The sequence below is a fragment of the Gracilinanus agilis genome, chromosome 4 (assembly GCF_016433145.1).
Source record: "Gracilinanus agilis isolate LMUSP501 chromosome 4, AgileGrace, whole genome shotgun sequence".
NCBI classification, from domain to species: domain Eukaryota; kingdom Metazoa; phylum Chordata; class Mammalia; order Didelphimorphia; family Didelphidae; genus Gracilinanus; species Gracilinanus agilis.
Window position 1 is genome coordinate 176,981,522 of NC_058133.1, and position 21,013 is coordinate 177,002,534.

General features: G+C 37.5%; 1 protein-coding gene across 1 annotated transcript in view; it reads right to left on the reverse strand.

Moving 5' to 3' along the window:
• The window catches only part of RAD51C (RAD51 paralog C), a 62,177-nt gene extending 49,704 nt beyond the window's left edge, over positions 1-12,473 (reverse strand). Inside the window, exon 1 of the mRNA XM_044674213.1 lies at positions 12,356-12,473. Coding sequence (XP_044530148.1) covers positions 12,356-12,473 — 118 coding nt within the window. The remainder of the gene's footprint in view (positions 1-12,355) is intronic.
• Positions 12,474-21,013: the final 8,540 nt, after the last annotated feature.

Here is a 21,013-nt window from a genome sequence, read left to right on the forward strand (position 1 = left end):
TATATTTTTAATTAAAGATATTTACCTCTGTTAGGAATCCTTATTTTCAGAGAGGGTGTCAAATTATTCACTGTTTTCCAGTTCTTACAAAAGATCAAGAGAGGCTGTGTGACCCTGGGCAAGTCACTTGACCCCCATTGCCTACCCTTACCACTCTTCCGCCTATAAGTCAATACACAGAAGTTAAAGGTTTAAAATTAAAAAAAAAAAAAAAAAAAAAAAAAAAGATCAAGAGAGGGGGAGCATTCCCTCTTCCCCAATAATGGGTCTCTTGCCTCCCCCTGCTGGTCATATGATTTCAGAACTATTTTGTTCCCATCTACAGTATTTTTCAGATTTTTTCTCAAGGAGCTATCTCTGTAAAATGGGACAAAATTTTATGGAGGTTATGTGCACATTCGGAAACACAACAATAATATATGGTGAAAAGCTGAACTGAATAGAATAAAAAATCCTGAATTTGAGTCTTGATTCTACCATTTACTAGCTTGGGCATTCTCTCTTAACTCTCTGGACTTCGGTTTCTTCCACTATAAAATGGGGATAATAAAACCTCACTTACTTCATGGGGTTGCTGTGATCAAATAAGAATGGGAATGTACTTCTAGAAAATGTAAAATTGATCTAATTAAGTATGCAGGAGGTCCAGTGGGATGCAGGAAACAATATAGCACCAAGTGGTCTTAAAGATTCTGAATGGGTGGGGGCCGCTGGGTAGCTCAGTGGATTGAGAGCCAGGCCTAGAGACAGGAGGTCCTAGGTTCAAATCCGGCCTCAGACACTTTCCAGCTGTGTGACCCTGGGCAAGTCACTTGACCCCCATTGCCTACCCTTACCATTCTTCTGCCTTGGAGCCAATACACAGTATTGACTCCAAGATGGAAGGTAAGGGTTCAAAAAAAAAAGAAAAAAGAAAAAAAAAAAAGATTCTGAATGGGGCTGCATTTTGGCTGTTTGAATCTTGTTAAGTTAGTGACACTGATCATCACTGTGGCTATCTCTCCCAGCCCTACCACATTTACAACACATAATCATGAATCAATGGTCTTCTGATAATCTTAGATTGTATTGTTTCCCAGATATGCTGAACCTGTTCACTTGACATTACCTGATGGCACAAAGAGAAGTAGTCCAGTTCTAGAACTTAATGGAAGCAAAGCAGGAATTGGGGTTTTTAAAGGACTTCCAGGTATAGACACTAAGAAAATGTGAATTTATATGAAGAATTTTTAAACACCATAAGTAGAATTTTCATTGAATTAAGAAGCCCTATTCACAGAGGTCCAAGTGTCCTAGCTGATGATTTTCCTGACATTCTGAAAGCAGCCAAACAACCCTCAGTGTCAAATCTACCATGAGGAAATGATTCAGATAGGCATTTCGGCAATAGAGAACATAAACAGCATTGCTAAGAGGCATAAAATTCCCATTTTCTCTGCTGCTAGTTTACACCACAATGAGATATTGGGGCTCAGATCTGTCATTAGGCTAGTCTGTTAAAGAAATCCAAAGATGTTGTGTTCTATAGTGAGAAAATTTTGTGACTATACATGCTAGGAGAATAAACAATGAAACTGCTCAATCCTTCAAATCTGACTTGGAAGAAAATGTCTCAATGGACAATGTTTTCATTTAAAACACAATCTATGGGGGCAGCTGGGTAGCTCAGTGGATTGAGAGCCAGACTCAGAGATGGGAGGTCCTGAGTTCAAATGTGGCCTCAGACACTTCCCAGCTGTGTGACCCTGGGCAAGTCACTTGACTCCCATTGCTTACTCTTACTACTCTTCTGCCTTGGAGCCAATACACAGTATTGACTCCAAGACAGAAGGTAAGGGTTTAAAAAACAAACAAACAAACAAACAAACACAATCTACCACCACCAGCAACTTGATAAATAACTCAACCATTGAGTGTATCATTCCTTGTCTGAATAAGGATAGCAGCATTTCTGGTCTATTGGTATAAAAAAGCATGTATGGTTGGTTAATCATAAAGAAGTTTTCATGCTCAAGGTCTTCTGAAAAGTTTTAGGAGCCCAAGAAAAACTTCCTGGTTGTTAATGCTTCCCAGTCTACAAATATACAAATTTAGCTCAGATGTATGAGTGAATTGTCCAAGTAGAAAGTAGAAATGGCTCAATTATTCAAATCCCCTTAATTTGACATGTTACAGAAGGAATTTTATGTGGATGGGCAACTTACATAAAAAATTTAGTCATTTATTAATTATTAATGTGCTGTCTTCCCAATCCCAGTTAAGAAATTTGTTCCTAGAAAGGATATGTCCAGAAAAAAATCGAACAGATGTATCTAACCAGCTCTAGGCATGTTATGCTATTGGTAAGGATGTACAAGCTGTGAAAACAGTTATCAGAGAATAAGTCCTAATTCAATTTATATCTTTTATCTAGAATTTTTGCAGAAAAGGGTCCTTATGAAAAGCATGCTGTCTCTAAAATTCTTCATATTGTGTGATAGTTCCTCTGAATCTCTACTAATATGCTGAAGAAAATCCATTAAAGTACCCTATGCAAGGTTTATCCTCAAGATATAGCAAAATACTAACTTCAACTTCCTCTCTGGATATGTATTCTGTAAATGTGTGAGGAGGTATGAGGTAGGACAGGAAAGGAATGATGGAAAAAGTGGCACCATTAGCTAGAGGATTTCAATAAAGTAGAGAAAACGGAAGGCATAAGATGAATGGGAGATGACTTGCGTGAATGTGCAGAGAGGTGGAAGAGAGCAGGGAGCCGCTAGAAGTCCAATGAGACTGAACTTAAAAAGCATATCTATAAAAGGAGACCTTCAGTTAAGATGGCCACATGTAAGTTCTAGAGGATCTTAGCTCTCCCACAAGCACTCCAAAGCTAAAAATGCTTGAGAAGGAACAAAGAGAGTGAAAGTCAAAGACAAATAACTTTAAGCTCCTCATCCAGGACAAGACTACACAAGAACATTGCCATAAGCCCATAAAAGATAAGCCAAGGGAGGAAGAAGCCAGCACTTGGCCTGGGACCTAATGTTATCTGCACTGGCCTCCAGCCTGGCAGAGATTACTGCATAAGGACAGCAGGCCCCACTGGAAATACATACACCTGCTTTTAGGCCTTTGAAACTCCTGGAAGTCTTTAAAGGGGTCATGGGAGGAGGTAGTGCTGCTCTGCCCACTCAATTCAAGAGTTCTAAATGGGGTAGGGTTTGACCCTAACAGAAAATCCCAATCCAGAAACTGAGCCTGGAGAAATGAATAAGCAGAAGAAAATGTCAAGCACAATGAAGAAATCCTATTGGTTAAAAGAAATCAGAAGAGGAAAGTAATACTATAAAAACTACAGATAATGCCTCAGAAGAAAAATTAACTTGGCCACACAGAATGCGAAAGTATCTGGATAAAGATGAAGCAAAATGAAAAAATTAGAACTCTTGCTGAAAGAATAGAATGGGAGGAAACCATACCTAAGTAGTGAACTTCCTAAAATAGAGAATGGAGCAATTACAACTTTATTAATGTAATGTAAATTCATGAGATGAAAAATATTAGAATCAAGTCAAAAGATTTTTTTAAATGCATAAATTAGGCGGCAGCTGGGTGGCCCAGTGGATTGAGAGCCAGGCCTAGAGTCGGGAGGCCCTAGGTTCAAATATGACCTCAGACACTTCCCAGCTGTGTGACCCTGGGCAAGTCACTTGACCCCCATTGCCTAACCCTTACCACTCTTCTGACAGAGTACTGATTCCAAGAAGGAAGGGAAGAGTTTTAAATAAATGAATGAATGAATGAATAACTTAATAAATAGATGCCTAAATTAAATACTATCTACTGTAAAACAAACAGAGTAATCATCCTGACAAAGAATGACTTCAGAATCATTCTCTGAAAACCATGGGAAAAACCCCAAACCAGGACAATATATTTTAAGAAATTATTTTTAAAAACTGCCCAGACATATTAGGGTAAAGCAAAAATAGAAAGATTTGTCAAACTGAAAATACCCAAGAATGTCAGGGTCCAAATCCAGATCTTCTATATCAAAGGAAAAACACCCTAAGTAGTTAGAAAGAGCATTCATGTACCATTGAACTACAGACACACTCTCAAAAACCTCTGCAGCAATTTACAATACAGTAAAAAAAAATTCTGGTATTTTATATACAAAAGTTAACAATAAAAAGCTTATAACTATGAATAACTTACATGCAAAACCAAGTATAAACTTAAGAGTACATTTAATGGACTTTTAATAGAACACAGAGAATTTTCTAGTACACTTGAAGAAAAGGCCAGAGTTGAAAGGAAAGTGCTACCACAGGAGGAAAGAGAAACCTAAAAAGGTAAAAGACATTTGAGCAATAGAAAAGGTTTAAAGAATACTGAAGTGTTTACATTCTAATAGAAGAAGAAAAGGCAAGTGTTCTTTCAAAATCCTACTATCTCTTAAAGTCACAAAGGGAGTTAAGACAAATAGGCTGTGTGGCTTAGTTTTTTTTAAATTTATTTTTTAAAAGAGAAAAGGAATGCAGTAGGAAAATAAGGAAGAAGGGGGTTAAGAACTCACTATTTCTCACAATTGGGAATACTCAAGAATAGAAGTATATAAATATAATAATCAGTCTGTTATTTTAGGCAAGTCATCTTATCCTCTCTTGAGTTTTAGTTTCCTCCTCTGTAAAATGAAGAAATGGACTAGATCCTTCCCAGATATAAAATCTATAAGCCTACAAAATTTCATGATTTGTTAAGAGAATACTCCTCTTCAGTTCTGTATTAAAATGCCTATTTTTTTTTTCATTTCAGAGAGATTATCTTACAACAGCTTATCTTCAGGTATTTGAAAAAGGCTAATAAGGATCAGAATAAGAATTTGGAAAGAGTATCTGGTTTAACACAACATTTAATTGCAAAAAAAAGACAGACAGAGAATTAAAGCATTTAGAAAAGTCAAGGGCATAGGAAATATAAAAATGGAGATTCAGTTTCATAGAGATATTTGTCCTTTCTTGAATCTTGCTGGATATATGGCAAGGCAATGTTCTTTCCTTTCAACATTTAAATTCAGAAACGTGAGAGGGAAAGAACACGAAATATGTAACTATGGGAAAACATTCAAAATAAAAAATGTTTAAATAAAAATAAAATATAATAACCAAAAAATAAAAGTAAAAAATAAATTCAGAAATGCAAAAAAATTTTAATAAAAATTAAATTATGATTAATTTCATTCTAAAGAACTGGTGGGTCAAAGAAAAAAATCATAGAAACAAATAATTTATTTTTTTTTCCTTTTCAGTTTAAATGCCTAATGATTGACTTCATTTATACACACTCACAGTTAAAAGTTGTTCATTCATCCCTGGGTATTGCAATATATTCCATGTATTTTAGAAGAGGCTGTAATAGCATACTATAGGTTCCAGCCCAGGTACCTTGCAGCTTATCCATTCCCTTATTTCCCAACATGAAATAGTATCCACTGGAATACACCCCTGCTCCAGCAACTGTTTAGGAAACAGGATTCTATAACAGAAGAACCTTAAGCTTCACAGGAAGAGATGATCATCTCAATAATGAGACAATTTGCCAAAACTTTGGGGATACGGCCAAAGAAATGCCTTGGGTAAAATCTGTATATAAACTCTTTTTACCAATAAAAAGAGAAATCATGAATTAGTGGATTCAACATTCAACTAGAAAAAAAGCAAAAACAACAAATCAAAAACTCCTAAACACAAAAATAGAAATTCTGAAAATCAAAGGAAATAAACATTGAAAAAAAATTTAATTCGCTAAATTAATAAATAAAACTAAGAATTGGTTTTTGAAAAAAATGGATAATTTAATAACCTAATAAAAAAGAAAAACCAAATTACCAATATAAAAATGAAAAGCGGTCACAAGAAATGAATAAATGAAATTAGAAATTATTTTGTCCAACTACATGCCAACAAAATTAACTTAAATGAAATGGATGAGTGCTTACAAAATGATAAAAATACTCAGGTTAACAGAATGTAGAATTTAAATAACATAATCCCAGAAAAAAACATGATATAAATAAACACTCCCAAAGGGGAAAAAACAGTACCAGATGGATTTTAAAAGTGAATTTTGTCAAATATCCAAAGAACAATTAATTATGATATCACGTAGTATGCAGAAAATAAGGAAAAAAGGTATCCTGTAAGGCAAACTCCTTTTGTGAGGCAGATAAATTCCTAAAATAAGAGGCAAACCATGGGGGTTGGGGGTGGAGGTGGACTATAGACAAATATCTCCAATGAATATCATAGCAAAAATATTGAATAAAACATTAGCAAACTATGAAAACGTTCTACACCTCAAATACTTAGTGATTATGTGACACTGAGCAAGTCACTTTACCTCTGTCTGCCTCAATTTCCTCAAATATAAAACAGGGGGTAATAATATCTAGTTCTCAGGGTTATTATGAGGATCAAATGAGATATACTTAGCACAATGCCTGGCACATAGCAGGAACTTAATAAATATTTTGTTCCCTTCTCCCATTAATAACAAAAAACAATAAAAAGCACATTATACCAATAGGTGAAGAAAAAACCTTTAACAAAACAGTATCTTTGTTAAAAAAAAAAAAAAGCAAAAGGATTGGAATAAATAGACCTTTCCTTCATATTGTATCTTCAATAGTATCTAAAATTGAGTTAGAATTTTTTGTAAAGGGTAACTGCTAGAAGTATTTTCAATAAGATAGGAGCAAAGCAAAAGTGTTCATTGTCAACATTCTAATCTAATATAGTTCAAGAAAAATTAGCAATAAAACTAGGAAAAGAAACTGAACCAATAAGTCATAGAGGCAAAGAGGAAACAAAATTACTGCTTTTGGCAGATGTTTTGTTTTATTTAAAGAATCCCAAAGATTTAAGTAATAAAACTAATTGAAACAATAACAAGAAGATATAAAATAAATCCACAAAAAGCATTAGCTACTCTGTATTACCAACAAAACCCAGCAGGAAGAAATGAAAAGAGAAATTCCATCCAGAATATGGAACATATAAGATATTTGGGAATCATCTCCTAAGATAAATACAGGAATTTATATGTAGACAATTACAAAACACTCTTGGTAGAAATAGATAAACAAATAAGGGGAGAGATTAATTGTTCATAGTGGCCAATTTAATAAAAATGACAATATTACCCCAAGTAATGTATATATTCAACACTGTACCAACCCAAATACCAGAGTCACTTTATAGAACTAGAAAAAATTATTACAAAGTTCCTCTGAAGGAAAAAAAAGTTATGAATCCCAAGGGAAAGAATTGAAAAAAAAAAAAAAAAGAATGGGAAGGAGCTGGCAGTATTTCAAGCTATACAGTAAAGCAGTAAACCTGGAGCCAATTAAATTTATGTTATCTAATCTTAACTGGAACCTCAGTACTGCAAAGTGATTTTTTATTAGTCACCAAGTGAATCTAACATCATCTCCCCCAAATCCCTTTTGCTGTCATCACCAATCAACCCCCTTCTAAGACAGGCAACTGGCTCCTATTTACAAAGAAAATTCATTATCTAGGCATCAAAAACCCTCTCCAAAGGCCAGATGGCCCTTCTTGAAAATGGACTGCCCCTTTCTGCACAGGCACAAATGTATTACTGGCAGAGCTGTGAAATGGTCCAACCATTCTGGAAACATGTACTAAGAAAGTGACTAAGATGTCCCTGCTCCTAGGTATTTGACTAAGAGGTCAATGTTAGCAAGAAAGGTCCTACTTTAAAAATGGTAATAGCTTCTTTTTGTAGTAGCAAAGACTGGAGAAAAAAGATACCCATAAAATTTGGAATCACTGAACAAATAAATCATGGTAGAGAATGAAATGGAATGTTAACAAAGCATAAGAAACAGAGAATAGGAAAAATATAAAGAATGGGAAGTCTGAAATGAATATAAAGTGTAGTAAAACTATTGGGGGGGGAGGGGCAGCTAGGTGGCTCAGTGTATTGAAAACCAGACTCAGAGATGGGAGGTCCTGGGTTCAAATTTGAATTTAGACACTTCCTTGCTTTGTGACCCTGGGCAAGTCGCTTAAACCCTATTGTCTATCCCCTGACCACTCTTCTGCCTTGGTATGGATTGATTCCAAGATGGAAGATAAGGGTTAAAAAAAAAATACACAACTACAACAATATTTAAGTCTACAAGAATGCAAATAGAAGGAATAAAAGAAACTAACATCATTATGTAATTATAATGACCAAGCCTGGTCCAAAGAGAGGAGAAAATACAACTCTTTCCTTTCTTTGCAAAGATTTCGAAGAACTATGCCTGTGAAACACTACATGTATGGTCAGACTTGATTGATAAGTTGGTTACTTTTGCCAAACTGCTTTCCCTCTTCTCTTTTTTATCCTTTGTTACAAGGAACAGCTTTTATGGTATGTCTTAGAAGGGGGATGGTTGGGAGAAAGAGGGAAGGATATTTGAAAACAAAAGGTATTAATTTTTAAAAGACAATCCCTCTACTTGTGCCTTTGACCCTATGCCCTGATCTTTGGGATTTACTTTCTATCTCCCTTTGCCTCCTTCTCTCATATAAACAAATTCAGGTCTCATGCTTAAAAGACACTAGGGAGGAGAAGGCTCAGAGGATAGAGCCACACCTAGAATCTGGAGAATCAGAGTTCAAAATCTCAGTTCAGATACTTCCCCAAATGCCTAGTCCTTACCACTCTTCTGCCTTAGAACCAATGCTCATATCAATTCTAAGACAGAAAGTAAGGGTTAAAAAAAAAAAAAAGACACTAGGGAACTGTTAATTAAATTATGAACAGATTTAGCCATTCTTAAAAGCAACTTGAGACTATGTCCATTAAATTATCAAATTGCACATATCCTTTGACTCCAAAGAAAACAAGAGGAAAAGAGTTTATTTGTACAAAAATATCTATAGCAATTCTTCTCACAGTAGCCAAAAATGAGAAACTAAGGGTGTGTTTTAGTCATTTCGGAATGGCTAAAAAAGCTGTGGTATACAAATATTTTTATGTCATAATGATGAAATGGACAATTTCAAAGAAACTGTTATGAGTAAGATTAGATTAGCTGGTTATTAGGTATTGATTATATATTGATTAGGAAGTACCTAGCAGGAAGGAGCTGGAGCTGGGAATTCCATGTTGGAATGAAGGAGGAGGAAGTCTGTCTGTGCTCTGAGTGTGGATTCCATTAGGTGTGGGCAAAAACTGTTGCCAGCCTGGGAGACCTCAGAGCAAAGGACACCCTGTTTCCTGTTTTTCCCCTGGGATCCTGTGTGGTGTGGCATTTAAGGAAAGGACAAGATCTACAGATCCAAGAGAAGAGGACAGTGCTTCAAGCAAACCCCTTTCTACTTGGTTCCTGAGACAACTTTAGCTCCTGGCATCCAGAGATCATCAGTGGATTACAGTGAGAATCCCAAAGCCACAGAAATCCTAGCTGTACTCAAGCCTGGCAGGTTCCAGGTTTGAGGCAGAAACCCAGAGACTCCATTTATAGCTCCTTGGGCCCTGTTAGTTTAGATCACTAAGTAAGAGTAGAATAAGTCCTCCCATTGCCCTGTGGTTTTATCCCTTAGATTTTAAGTATAGAAATCCTTTCCCACCTTTTAGTCTAACATAATTAAAGCTGTTAAGTCCCTTTTACCTTGTTAGCCTATTACTATACTCTGGTCTAGTGGAAGCTGGGTGACAGTTAAGATCAACTGCCATTCCTGTGGAAATCCAGTAAACTCTGGTCTCTTCACCCTGATCCAGTCTCTCATAAATCCTAGACTGTGTTCCCACAAACCACTCAGTTTATTGTAATATCCCTCGTGACCCCATTACCTCACTTATATTTTCCTACAAAACTTAGGAAGACTTTTATGAACAAAGTGAAAAGAACTATACTAGAAGAACTATTTCTACAATGACTATGGAGAAAAACGTAAAGATTTTAGAACTCTGCTCAAAGCAATGGAGTCCCAAAGAACAAAACATGCAACTCATCTCCTGAAAAAAAAAATACAATGAACTTAAAATGCAGAAAGGATTCTTTAGGACTTTTTAGGATAAAAGATTTGCGTTGTTTTGTTTTTTTTTTAATTCGCTTAATGGGGAAGGGAGTAGTGGGAGGTACAGATTAATTTTTTTAAAATACTTGTTACTTGGAGAGAATAAAAAGAATAGAAAAAGAAGGCTGTATTTGTTTCCTCCACTTTCTTACTTTCTAATGACTTCTTCAAGCCTTGCTTCCAATCCTACCATTCAACTGAAAGTACTCTCTCAAAGCTTATCAACAGTCTTTTAGTTCTTAAATCTGATTGCCTGTTTCCAGGCCTTATCCTAGTTGACAGTTCATAGACCACACTTCCCCCAGTATTTTCTCATCCTTTGGTTTCTAAGATACTACTACTTGCCTCTATGACCATTACCTCTCAGTACCCTTTGCTAGATCACCATTCACCTCTCATCACTACCCCTTTTCCCCTTCTCTTGTTTATTCTACCTTTTTCTCTGGATCATCTCATTTATTCCCAGATATTAAAATGCTATCACTATACAATCCCAAATTTATATATCCTAACTTTCAACCCTGAAACGTTAGCTGGCCAACACTGATAGATCAATATCCTTCTGGCATTATAGATTCATTATTTTTCTCCACATCCTCAACAATCTCCCTTTCTACTAAAGGCACAAGCATTCTTTTAGTCACCTGGATTAGAAACTTTTTGCCTTTATCTTCTATTTTTACCCTTCCCTCAACACTCCAAGTCTTCTCAATTCTAACTTCATAACATCTCTCACTTCTATTTCTTTCTTTCCACTTAAAGTGAAACTCCAATTCTAGTTTAAACCCTCATCTCCTCATCCTAGACTACAGAAAGTGTCTAAACTGGCCTTCCTGCTTCTACTACCAATCTCCAATCACACCTAATCAAGTTACTTCCTTGCCCAAAAGCATTCAGTGACTCCCAGTTACCTCTAAGAGAAAATACAAATTCTAAAGGGTCTGGACCTGTACCTATGACTCCGTGATTGAGGATACTCCCAAATAATAGTGTCTGGGATGCTAATAGTCTTTCTTTAGGGTCACATCAGATTCTTTTGGCTTTCCTAGGCCAGTATTGTCTCCACTACATCAAGGCTTATTAACCCTTTTTTTCCTGATCGCTTCAGCAGCAGTTTGGTAAAACTTATGGACTCCTGAGAGTTTAAATATATTTATTTAAATAAATATTTAAATAGAAACAGAAATTTATATAATATATAAATCTAAATAGAAATAAATGCACAGGATTATAAAGGAAACCAATTATAATGAAATCATTACCAAAATATTTCATTTTTTAAAAAAGATTCCAGGTTAAGAACATAAAGGCTGTCTAGACACCTTCATCACCCTGTCCTCCCCATCAATCAGTCAATTCAACAAACATTCATCTTTTATTTTAAAACCCTTACCTTCCATCTTAGAATCAATTGATTCTAAGGCAGAAGAGTAGTGCTAGGCAATAGGGGTTAAGTGACTTGCTTGGGGTCATACAGTTAGGAAGTGTCTGAAGTCAAATTTGAACCCAGGACCTCCTTTCTCTGAGTCTGGCTCTCAATCCACTAAGCCACCCAGCTGCCCCCTTTTATTAATCATTTACAGTGTGCCAGGCACTGTGCTAAACTTAGGTCAACACAAAGGAAGGAAAGAACAATCCATGCCCTAGAGGAGCTCAGTCTTAAGGGGGAGTCAATATGCAAACAGCTATGGAAAAAAATGAGATAACATGTATACGTTTATGCATATATGTGTATCTGCATATAAAGATGCATTTATTTATTATGTGTGTGCAATGTGTATGTATATATAAATACGCACAGTTGGAGACTATTACCATGGTCCAGAATGAGGTGATTAGAGCCTAAACTAGACTTCTTTTCCACTTTAAGTGAAAAGAAACAAAAATGAAAGACGTTAAATTAGAAGTGAGCGGAACTGGCAGACAGACACACATGATTGTTGGTCATCAGTCCCAGCTAACTAACCTAACATATGATATGTACTGAAGCCTCTAGAAGAGCAGGAACAGTTTCTGTCCCAGATTGTCTCAGCTCTGGACACTGACACTAAGTGCCAGCTTTTAGCAACGCAAACTTCCTGGACCTCTCTAGTCCCATTATTTGAGAATATATATGGGCGCCTCCCCCAGTAAACATAACTCTGCAGAAAATCCGAGAAGGGCGGCCCAGGGAAGCGCGACGAGGGGACCGTGAAAGCGGCCGTGGGCCCTTGGGGCGCTGGCACCTTAGGGTGCCCGGGAGGACTGGACAAACGGGCTGCCGTCTTCCCACCTACCTCTGCTAAGCTCCGAAGGCTTCAGCTCCAGGAGCTCCTCAGCTGTCTGGAAACCGGCACTCACCAACTTTACTCGCACGCTGGGGGCCAGCGGGTAGCTCCCCAAGTCCCGCTGCATGGCAGCAAAGAGCGGCCAGATCCACCCCTAGCATCCGGGATTCGGTCTGGGCGCCCAAACCAAGAGCCACGCCCCCGGAGTGACGTCAGACGTAAAAGCCAACTGCGAGAGAGGCTGTCCGTTCCCTTTCCTACCCCCGCCCCTCCCCCTCCCCCCCCCCCGTTGAGGGCGGGAACTTTGAATCTCCCATCTAGATGTCCAATCTCAGTGCCTTTCTCCTCTCCTAAACACTTCGTCTTCCGACGGCATAAAACGAGGAAGGGCGGGAATTAGTGGCCGGCACAGGCCACGATGATGTCGCTGGCTGCGAGCGGAATTGGGACTACTAGGTGGGGCCTACCTGGCTGTCGAAGGCACTCATATCCCTCTCCACATACATCCCCCATTAGTCAATGGGGTGGCGTTAGCGCATGTAGGGGTCACTTAGGTCAGGAAACCCCCATCCCTCCCCAAAGGTTGTCGTAGGCCCCAGAAGGCCAAATCTGCCCAGGCCACGGGCATTATTCCCTGATTCGTCTCCCTCCCAGCTCCCGACATTTCCTGGGGCCCCCTCACCAACATTGCTTCCATTTCCCGCCCCACCCCACGTAAAGTTCAACGCCTTCCCGTACCCGCGAGGGATTGTGGGCGGGGGTACGCAGCCACCTCAGCCTCGTTCTCGACCTCGACCTCTTAGCCTCAGCCACTCCCCCACCAAATCCCGCCTGCGTGGGATGATGGAGGTTATGGAAACCGTTGGATCACCCTGCCCGGTGTAGAAAAAGAGTGACTGGAGGAGAAAGCAAGTAATGAGCAACCCTGAGAGGGAGGGATTGGACCAAGGGATGGATGTTGGGACATCAGGGAGGACCCGGTGAGGTGGGGAATGCAGGCCCTTCTTGAAAAATGGCAGTGGAGTGGAAGGGCACTTGCAGGCCTTCGGCCTAGTAGGCCACACTCCGGGTCTTATAAGGAGGTTGTTAAGAGCAAGAACTTATTCTTCTAAATTGATAGCATTAGTCTGATAGGCAAGGACATTTGGCCTTTGTACATAGATCAGGCTAAAAAAATATATAGCATTAAAGTATAATACTCGATATTTTAATCTAACAATCCCAGGAGGTAGGGACCATTTATTATCCACATTTACAAATAATGAAATTGAGGCAGAGCATGGTTAAGTGACTTCCCCAGGGTCATACAGCAAAGAAAGTCTGAAGCTAAATTTGAACTCAGGTCTTAATTGATTCCAGATCCAACACTAACACTATCAATTGCACTACCTGTATAAAACAGTAGATTGATTATAGTTCTCTACAGTTCATTCTTAAATTTTAGAACAAAGATAACCTGTTGAAATTCCAGCCCCAAATTTTACTTTCCTACTTCCTATCACATAGATCAGATGGTTTCCAGTGTGATCATCTAGGCACTAAGTATAGACTGCAAAAGTGGAAATGGTCTGTAAGAGGCACGGAAAATGATTATGATTATCTCTTACATTGAACTCTTAAGTTTTTTTGGGGGGCAGATAGGATTTGATGCTGAAAGGCTTCTTCTATATTTATGCTTCTTAACCTTATTTGTGTGTCATGGAACCCCTTTAGTGATTCTGGTGAAGCCTCTGTATTTCCTCTAGAATTAATGTTTTTAAATGCATAAAATAAAATGCCAAGGAAACTAATTATATTGAAATAATTACCAATTTTTTTAAAGTTTAAAAGACCCCAGATAAGGATCTGTTCTAAATGGATTCTAACCTTTTATTTGACATATTAGAAATCCAGGCCCATAGGGGTAAACTGACTTGTAGGAGCTCTAGGAATTGTAAGTGATAGACTCAGAATTCAAAATGCCTAGTCTTCTGGCTCCAAATCCAGCACTTTTCCACTGGGTAATACTTCCTTTACAATAACTTTTCACCATGAGTGGCTCTATGGTGTGGTGTTACTATAACTGGGTTTATAATCAATAGATTTGGTCTCAAATTCTAGACCTACTTGTGATACCTTAACCAAGTCACTTGATCTCCCTGGGCCTCAGTTTTGCAGTGTATAAAATGAGGGAATTGGGGGACCTCTACTTTGTTCATGGTAATGAACACGTGATATTATTTATTCTAATAGAGTAGATAGCAATAGCTTTTAAATTGTTTTAATTAAATTTAATAGTGAATAATAAACATAATGAATTTGTACTCCTCTATTACTGTCCAGGCCAGCACTATTCTCTTAAGTCACTTGGGCTTGTATCCTAAGTGTCATCCTCAATCCCCAGCTTCTTTTCTATAGCCAGTCTGTTGTCAAATCCTGTTGAGTCCACCCTGCAATATCTCTAGTGTATATTCCCTTCTCTCTTTTGACATTTCTACCACCTTTATATACAGACCTTTATCACCTCATGTCTGACCATTGTAGTATTCTTCTGGTTGGTCTCAAGTCTCTTTCTCCATTAAATTGTCAGTGGTCTTCCTCTTAAAGCACAGGTCTATGTATCATTTATTTATTCAATACATTTCATTAACCTCCAGAATCAAATATAAATTTTCAATTACCTCCAGAATCAAATATAAATTCCTCTTTAGCTTTTAAAGCCCTTCATAACTAGTCCCTTCCTACCTTTCTGGTCTTTCTTTTACCCCTTCACATACTGGTCTCTTTGATGTTCATCACACAAGACTCCATCTCCCAACTTCATGCATTTACACTGACCACTCCCATTGTCTGGAATGTTCTCCTCCTTTGTCTCTGATTTCTGGCTTACTCAAGTTTAAGCTAAAAACCTCACCTGCTGTAAGAAGTCTTTCTTGTTCCCTCTTAATATAAGTGCCTTCCCACTGTAGTGCAACATGTCAGCCCTGCAAAGCCTTGCTGCAGAGATTTTCTGACAGTTACACTACACCACTGAAGTCATCCTCAGTTATCTTCCCTTTTTCTTCATTAGGTATTTAAATACCTGGCATTGTGCTTAGCTCTTGGGATACTAAGAAAGGCAAAAGACAATCCCTGCTCTTGAGGAGTTCACAATCTAATAGAGAGAGTAAAAGACAACATGGAAATAACTATGTACAAACAAGATATATATAAAATAAATTGTATGTAATCAACAGAGCATAATCTATCACTAGCATTAAAGAGGATCAGGAAAAACTTCTTGTAGAAAGTGGAATTTGAAGGAAACAGGGAAGCAGAGTCAAAGATGAAGAGAAAAGTATTCTAGGCATGGGGTATGGAAATCGAAAATGCAGGGAGTTGGGAGATGGAGTGTTTTGTGCTTGTGAGGAACAGCAATGATGCCAGTGTCACCCTATTGGAGAGTGTATATGGGGAATTGGTTGTACAAAGACTGGAAGGGTAGGGGGTATGACTGAATATTAAACAAAGGATTTTATATTTGATTTCAGATGTGATAAGGAGTCATTGAAGTTTATCTAAAAAAAGGTAACATGGTCATATCTGATTTTAGGAAGAGTAATTTGACAGTTCAGTAGGGAATGGATTAGAGTGGGGAGAAACTTAGAGAAACCAATCAGCAAACTATTGCAATAGGTCAACTATGAGGTGATGAGATGTACCAGAGTAGTGGTGGTATCAGAGAAAGAAAAGGGGGCATGCACATGCAATAGTTGTGAAAGTAAAATTGACAGATCTTGGCAACAGCTTGATTATGGAGGATGAGAAAGAATGAGGAGTTAAAGATGACACCCAAGCCTGGGTGAATGGGAGGCTGGTGGCATTCCTAGCAGTTAAAGGGAGATTCAGAAGAGGAGGAAGGTTTTGAGAAAGTGGCAAGTTCAGTTTTGGACTTACTGAATTTAAGATCCAGTTTGAGATGTCTAGTTAACAGTCGGAGATGCAAGTCTGGATGTTAGGAGAGAAGATAGGACTAAATAAGTGGATCTAAAAATCATTAGGATAGTGATGATCATTGAAATTTTGAGAACCAATGGGATCCCCAAGTGAAATATATATTATAGAGAAAAGTAGATGCCATATATTCAAATGTATGTTATTTGACAAACAACTGTTTGTCTCTCCTATTAGTTTGTGTGCTTCTTGAGGGCAGGTACAATTTTTGCTTTTCTTTATATTGCCAGCACTAATCTTAGTTGCTTTTTTGATATTAATAAATTTAGAATTTTTTTCCACACCTTTAGTATCTTTCCTTCCTTTGGGTACTTTGTATGTTCATCTCCTCTCAACACCCTCAAAATTTTATTGACTTCAACAAGGATATGTGTTATATACTTTGGTCTGGGCCTGCTGCTTTTCCCAATGTCTTTATTCTCTTTAGTTTAATTTCTTCTTCTTCTATAAGAATATTGAATACTGTGATGTTCAGGTCCAAATATGGTGGTCCCCACTAACCTTGATGAAAAGCACAACCTGGAGAAAGGTGCAAAAAGAGTTCCTTCCTGGTGCTCATTGTAGTAGCTGCTGATGCCCCACCTTTAGTAATCATGTCTGTTACAGCAAGGCCATCATATAAAATGAAAATATGTGAGAGAAGATACAGCAGGGCCTTGTAGCACATGTCCTGGAAAAGTATAACAGAGAAAGATTTCATATTAAGGAGTTTAACAAAAAAGTTCAACCCAACCTGGCACTTCATTTTAAAGGGAGGAAGTTTGGTAGCTATGTGACCCATGAGACTAAACATATCATCTATTAAAGATGATATGTTTAAGACTAAACATATCATCTAAAGAGCCAAATTGCTGTTCTTTAGTTTGAGTCTGGTTAGAGCATGGACTATACCTCCTTACCAGTGATCTCTCCAGAACAAGGACTATAATCTAAATGCCAAATACTAGAGATTCGAATCTTAAAATTTGCCCTGGGAACACCTTGAGATTTAAGCCTTATTTTGTTCTTTGTACTAATTAGTTGTGGTGATTAAAACAATTTGCAAAACCACTTATGGTTTATGTTTGTATTTATTTTCCATCCTATACTCTATCTTTCTCTCCCATCCCCAAATCTAGTTCCTCTTTTAAAAATAAAACCCTTGGAGATTTATGTTAACTTATTTTAAAGAGAAAGGGGAAAAAACAGTTTGTCATTATGATTTTTATAATCTTTTTCTATTTTTTTTTTTTTTGCTGTTTGTTGCCCTCCTATTTTCATCCTTATATTACCTTGGGATGATTTGGCTTAGATTGCCTGCCAAACTCTGTTTAAACTTACTTTACTCTCTACTGTTTTCTCTGCTTCATGAGATGGTAGTAATTATAGTTATCAGTTATCCTTAATGAGAGTTTACAAATGAATTGATATTCTAATTCAGTATTGCCTCTGGTATATATCTCACTTCCTTTGGTAAGCAAGTCAGAAGTTTGTTCACTAAGGTGCCTTCTGGGCCCTTTTGGTATCCTTGTGTCAATTAAATTGATTAAACTTCAGAATAAAAGATCATTTGTCGTCCCTTTCCATTTTTGATTGCCAATTTCTTGTTCAAATGATTCAGGGTTAAGTTGTTTAAATTGTACTACATATCTTTTTCTCGTTAGTATTCTGCCTTGTTATAGAGAGCCAGCTCTATATGGTTTTGGGGTCCTGAGTGGCGTATGGTGGCATAGGATTGTTAAGACAGGAAAAAGAAAATGAGAACAACCAGACTAGTGGTTAGCCCATGTTGATCTGAATTCTGTGGGCTTTGGAGTTTATTATATACTGATTTCAAACAAAGAACACTATAGAGAGCCAGCCTCTATATGGTTTGGGGATCCTGAGTGGCATATGGTGGCATAGGATTGTTAAGACAGGAGAAAGAAAATGAGAACAACAAGACTAGTGGTTAGCCCATGTTGATCTGAACTCTGTGGGCTTTGGAGTTTATTATATACTGATTTCAAACAAGGAACACAAAGAAAGAGTCACAGCTGTGAAGGGGTCACAAATCACACACAACCCATTAAAGTCTCAAAAGTAAAGGGATAGGTAGGTACAAGGACAATGGCCAAATTCCCCAATTAGTAGGGGATAATTCTGGGAGCGGAAATATTTTATGGAGATGCTCTGGATTATAGGTTTGCACCTGGTCAAATAAAGTTCAGACTAAAGACTCCAGTTTTATCTAAGTATGCAGTCTTATCTAAGTAATGTTTGTTAGGGTTCAGGCTTCTTAATTATCAAGGAGAGGAATCATTAACTCAGTAGATTCTGGACTGCTAAAGACTCAAAGCTTTCCAATAAGAATATTAAGAAAGGTGGGGATCTAAAATTGAGTCAAAAGAGGAGCCTCAGATTTTTACCTTAGATGGCCCATTCTGTTTGCGTCCTGACATGCAGTGCAGAAAAATCATACATACAGTTTTACTTGCTGATGATTTTGTAATGGGATCCAGATAAAATATCTATTACAGACTCTTTCTCTAAATGACTCCTAATAGCCTTTTGGAGGGATCAAGTTGTTTTTGGATTAACCTATCTGCTGGTACCAGAGCTTTTCAGGGCTCAGGTGACCAGAACCAAACATAAAGACTGCCTCAGCCTGGATTGGTCACGTAGGGAATCCAGATAACAGGCCCTAAATTTGATCCTATTTCTTCAATGGCTCTCAACAGAACACAAAGAAAGAGTCACAGCTGTGAAGGGGTAACAAATCATACATTACTCATTAAAGTCTAAAGAGTAAAGGTATAAGTACAAAGACAATGGCCAAATTCCAACCATCAATTAGTAGGGGATAATTTTGGGAGCGGAAATATTTTATGGAGATGCTCACTAATTGAGTCTGTCTTCCTGGATTATAGGCACCTGGTCAAATAAAGTTCAGACTAAAGGCTCCAGTCTTATCTAAGTATGTAGTCTTATCTAAGTAATGTTTGTTAGGGTTCAGGCTTCTTAATTATCAAGGAGAAAAATTTTTAACTCAGTAGTTGTTGGTCTGTTAAGGACTCAAAGCTTTTCAATAAGTCTATGATGTTTTTCCAATAAGAAAAGGTATGGATCATAAGAGGTATCAAAAGAGGGGTCTCAGATTTTTATCTATTCTCTTATTGGCTTCCCACACCTTGTCTTTTTTTTTTTTTAAACTAATTCTTATTCTGACTGAAAAATTCATAGCCCCGTGTTTACAGTTAGCTGACTTAGGGATAACACCCACATAAATGACAAGTCTTTTCCTGTGAACATATAATCTGTTTTGTTCTTTACTGTGTTAGTTTATTTCTGCCATATTCATTTAGTGCCTAGTGATTCTTTTTTTAAAGAAAATGTTCCTGATGTATGAGTACTCCCCAGAAATTTGTCCTGAGTTCTCTTCCCCCTGTATATATTTTGCCAAGGTATTCAGTTATCCTTATGCAAATGACTTCTAAATCTATAAATCTAGCCCTAATCTCTCCCTTGCAATCTAGATTTACAACATCACCTATCTGCTAAACTTCTGCTCTACTGGATTATCCCATCAGCATCTCAGATTGATCAGGTCCTTTGCCCCTTCCCCTCACGACTATTCTTCCTCCAAAGTTATATATTTCTATCGAGGATATCATCTATCCTCCCTGTTTGTCATCCAGGTTCATAGAGTTAGAATCACCCTTGACTTTTCCTTCTCACTCAATACCTATATCTGGTCAGTTTCCAAGTCTTATCAATTCTACCTCAGACCTCCTCAGACCTCATCCCCTTCTTTTCAACCACATGCATCAGGCATTCATTGCTTCTTGCCTAGATTACTATAATAGCCTTTTAATTGATTTCCCTGCTTCCCATCTTTACCCTCTCCAGATCATCATCTTCCATGCAACTACTAGGTCTGGCAATAACCAGGTCAGGTGATAACATGACTGCCCCAAAACTTTCCGTTGTTTCTTGTTTCCTCTGAGAAAATACAAATTCCTCAATCTAGCATTTAATTTAACAGTTATATAGCCTGTTTTTTAGGATATCCTAAATTGATTGTTTTTGTATGCATGTGTGTGTGTGTAGAGGACAGAAATTGCTGATAGCTCCCATTCCTATAGCACTTTAGGTTCACAAGACCCCTTTCATTCATTATCTTATTCATTCCTCACAACAACCATTTGGGGTACTTTTTAAAGATTTTTAGGAATTATAAACCCCAGGTCTTTTTGTTTCTCATCTTTTTGGGAACTCCACCCATGATGATTTGTAACCCATCATATCTTCTTATTCTTGTTCAAATCAATGCTCTTTCACTACATCAGTGCTGCTAAATATAAAAGTAATAACCCTGTTGAATAATTTATTTTTCAGGAACTAAAGATCCATTAATAATTCTCATAATTTCTTTTTTCTCTTACCAGAGACATCATTTAGAACCTTGAAAGGGGCAGAATGTGTTAGGGGTTAAAATTAAAGGGTTGGACTAAATTATATTAAGAGTATGGTCACCAGGAATTAATTACTCAATTCCAAATTATTTTAATGGTAATTTATTTTCAAAAGGAGAGAGAATGAAAGTAAGAAAATCAGAGAGAGGATAGGGTAATATATCTAACACTAAGTATTTTGCTCCAGTCCTTGGCTCAACCCAGGCAGAGCCAGAGCAGCCTCAGCATTGAGCCGAGGGCCCGATGATGAATAAAGCAAGGT